This window comes from Hordeum vulgare, chromosome 6H, assembly GCF_904849725.1.
Source record: "Hordeum vulgare subsp. vulgare chromosome 6H, MorexV3_pseudomolecules_assembly, whole genome shotgun sequence".
NCBI classification, from domain to species: Eukaryota; Viridiplantae; Streptophyta; class Magnoliopsida; order Poales; family Poaceae; genus Hordeum; species Hordeum vulgare.
The window spans coordinates 19,519,857-19,523,488 of record NC_058523.1 but is presented as its reverse complement, the minus strand read 5'-3'; the positions used below and the strand labels follow the sequence as shown (position 1 = coordinate 19,523,488).

General features: G+C 42.8%; 1 protein-coding gene across 2 annotated transcripts; it reads right to left on the bottom strand.

Annotated features, from left to right (window-relative positions):
• Positions 1 to 811: 811 nt before the first annotated feature.
• Positions 812 to 1,515, bottom strand: LOC123402691 (myb family transcription factor PHL11-like). 2 transcript variants are annotated; one of them, XM_045096630.1, is made up of 2 exons: positions 1,451 to 1,515; positions 812 to 1,349 (listed from the first exon to the last, which is right to left on the bottom strand). In XM_045096630.1, exon 2 carries the CDS (start codon positions 1,329 to 1,331, stop codon positions 981 to 983), a length of 351 nt encoding a protein of 116 aa, XP_044952565.1. In that variant the 5' UTR covers positions 1,332 to 1,349; positions 1,451 to 1,515; the 3' UTR covers positions 812 to 980. The 2 variants fall into 2 exon arrangements, with proteins under 2 accessions (XP_044952565.1, XP_044952566.1); XM_045096631.1 differs by having other exon boundaries at positions 1,494 to 1,504.
• Positions 1,516 to 3,632: the final 2,117 nt, after the last annotated feature.

The following is a 3,632-nucleotide window of genomic DNA, read 5'->3' as shown; positions in this document are numbered from 1 at the left end:
CGACTTTACAAAGGAAAAATGAAACGTTGGGTTAATTACACTTTATTTATTTATTCTTATTTGTTTTTTCCATTGTAGGTTTTATTGGTTCTTTATTACACTTTGTTTTCTGTATGTTTCTTACTTTTGTTGTTTTTTCTTGTTTTTGCACTGGTATTCCTCGGGTTAATCATTGAATTTTTTATTTTTACCGGTTTTGTGTTTCTTTGTTAGTTTTTATTTATTTATTTTCTTATTATTTCGTACATTTTTGGTTTTCGTTGATTTTTTTTCCTTCTTACTTTATTCTTTCTCTGTTTTCACTTTTTTTCATTATTGCTATGTTTATCATTTGAAAACATAATCCAATAAACCAAGGAAGAGACAATCATCATATATATAGAAGCATCTCAAGAAAAAGAGATGCCCACCAATAAATAATTGAATCTAATTTGTGAAATATTGGCAGCAAATGTAGAATATTGATATTTGGCAGTTCATATGACAATGAGAAAATAAACTACTCCTATAAACTCTTTTGTTCTCGTTATTGTATACATGCTTAGCTAATGTTCAGGTTTTTAGGATAAATCATAAATAACCATAACCATGGTAACAATCAAGCTTATTGGGTTTATTCTGCCTACCCTTCGAGATAAAGGCAAAAAAAAGGATCAAACTTTGCAATGTGTGGTACATAAAGGACAATTTAGAATATACATATATCTTGATACCTGATTGTTACATGCTTTCTCATCTCCCATGTGCACTCTACATAACATATGCATACATTACAGGCTTCAACCGTTCATGAATTTCTTCACCAAATTTAACATTATCACAGAGTAAGTCAAACTTGTGACCCAGCATGCTAAGCACTGCCATAGGGAAACAAATTCTAATAGCAAACAGTGAAACTCCCCAAAACTGTCAGATTGCTGAAATATATCTCTATTTCCTCTGTTGGTTAATCTTTGGATTCTGACTCACCCTTGCATTCCTCACGAAGACAGGTCATATCCTTCTTTAATATTCAAGTCTAATAAGAGCAGGTCCTCAGTTTTCGGGGTGCATTTGTCATTCTTCGCCTCCTGACTTCGTACACGATAGAGCTGAAAATCCAAATTATTATCATGAAGATTGTCATCAGATATAGCTTTCACCAACTGTTCACTGCTTTCTTCATACACATGTGTTCCATTGTCCGACAAGCCCGGAAGGTCTAGGTTAAAGTTTGTAAGCTGGGATCTGGCATTTTCTAGGCCAGCAGATCCATTTGCATCAAAGGAAATGTTTTCTTGAGCTTTCTCTAGTATTTCCTTTAAATATCTCCCTTGAGCCTCTATTCGCATCTGCAGCTTCTTCTGCACCTGATCACAGAAATAAGCATTTTTTTAGGCTGATACAAGCATTTTTAACCTATATGGTACAAAGTTTGGTAGTATAAGCAGTGATGCACAACTTTTCTAACCTCAAGTTGTTCACACAGTTCTCTTTGGACTTGAATTTCATACCTGAGGGTGTCCTCAAGTGGCATTTCTTTGATTCACATAAGAAATGTTTTGAAAATGGTTAGTTAAATCATCATACAGTCTCAACTGATGAAAAAGGCACATAGAAGACACATGACAGTAAGTAATCAGTAGGATTCCGTCTTTGTGACTCTATATAAGAAACTTTGCATATATACTTTTGGAAGGGCAAAATTAATCACAACCAAGAAAAGCTAATGATTGCTACTAACTTGTATAACTACTAATCAGATCTCACTTTTCAGTTATACTTGAGTATCTCTAGCACCAATGCCGGTTTAAGTTATGTCCTGCAGGCAAAAACAATAGTGCTTGATTTCTATATATGCCTCGTGATCATTGAGGAGTTAGCTCTAGCACATGATACCTTAGCAGTTTTTTGTTGACCATACTTAACAAATGCACTGGGACGGCAAGCATCTTCCAAGAAACTCGTTATATACTGTTAGTGGTAACTGACGATGTTTTTTACAACCTATTGCAGGAAACAAAAAAAGGGCATTTCAATCGCAGATAGGTCCAGGGGGAGAGGAGAAATGTGTAGCTAGTTACCTTACGGCGTCGCGTCTAGCAGGAACAACAAGAGGCGCACCGATTTGAAAGTTGATGTCCTGCGTGGTATAGTCTGATAAAAGCAGAGATGGCAGGTTTGGACTTTAGAAGGAGAAACGTTGTCTTGACTGCATCTTGATGCTGACTGTAATTAACAGTTGTAAGGTATGTATGTGTGTATGTACCTCCGCTGTTGGCCAATTCCAGGTTTGTGGATTTCTTGTTGTGCTTTCGCAACCATTTCTGATAAGATAAAACAAGCATCGCTGTGTTAATTGAACTAAAACCACGACACTTATTTTGGATCGGAAGGAGCAAGTAGTACACCACTGGACTGGACTGGACTGCGAAAGAGAAGAGAAGACAAGAGCAGGAGTGGAGCAGTTTCTGAACAAACGTGAAGGTGGCTTTTGAGGTGGTACAGAGTGAGGCCTTTCATGGCCATCAGCCTCAGCACTGCCTTGGGCGTTGCCTCTGTTGCAGGTAGAAATTAACAGAGTCAGTATGGAACGAAAGTCCGTTGCCTGTGAGGGATCACCAGGTTGCTCTGTGCCGTGACGAGCAAGGGAAAGAAGACTTGTCGATCCCCTCCTCTACTCAGCGTGGTGGCGATTTGAGCCGGACGGTGCTTCACTTTTGTTGTTGGCTTCCTGGGGAGGTGAAGCCGCTGTTGACATCGCACCCAAGCGACGGGATTTAGCGATCCGGTCCTCGGAGAGGCGGATGCGCCATAGGGGAGTTGAGGAGGGAGTGGTAGAAATCTTACCGGAACCTGCAGCGGTGGAGTCCATCGACGGGAAGGGCACACCAGCGTTGACAGGTAGACATCTCGGGCGGCCTAACGTCGCTGAGGTAGGCGAGGGCCACTGGGGGATCTGTGGTGCACGGCGGCACTTTGGACGGCCCGGGGCGCGACGAGCGGCGGCTGTTGGCCATCGGAGGCCCGTGGTCGTCGGAGGCGCGACATAGCCGGGGGTGGCCCTATCCCCAGAGTAAAGAAACCGCCGACAACGCCGGATCTGGACGGATATCGCCGCCGCCGCGCCGCCTGGCTTCTGCATCGCAGCCAGCCTCGACCTCCAGCTCGCTGCAGAGCCGCCGGCTCGAAGCCAAGCCGGTCCAGCGCGCCTGAGACCCCACACCACCATCGGATCCGCGCGGAGGCTTTGCCCGAACGACGCAAACGGTCGGCGGCGAGGGGAGGAGGAGAATCGGGGAGGGGTGGACGCGATATGCGCCGGAGTGACAGCTGCCCAGGGGCTTTTTTGAAAAAACAAAACGTTTTTTTCCACTTAAGGAAGGACCGCGGGTTGATTTTAAAAAATTAAGGGGACTTTTCTGTAAAATTGTCACGACGGACGACAGAAGCGAACGGTGCTTTATTATTAGGGAGAGCTACTGTGGTCCAAATTAGTTGAATCGATTCTATCGTTGTATTTCCCCGTCTAGATTTTTGAAAGCAAATAGGCCTCGATACTTTTTTTTGACAAAATATGTACTCTAAAGCTGTGTTAACCCGTGCTTTGAAACTGTAAGGACTTCGTGCTCCAAAACTCTAATAAATGCGCT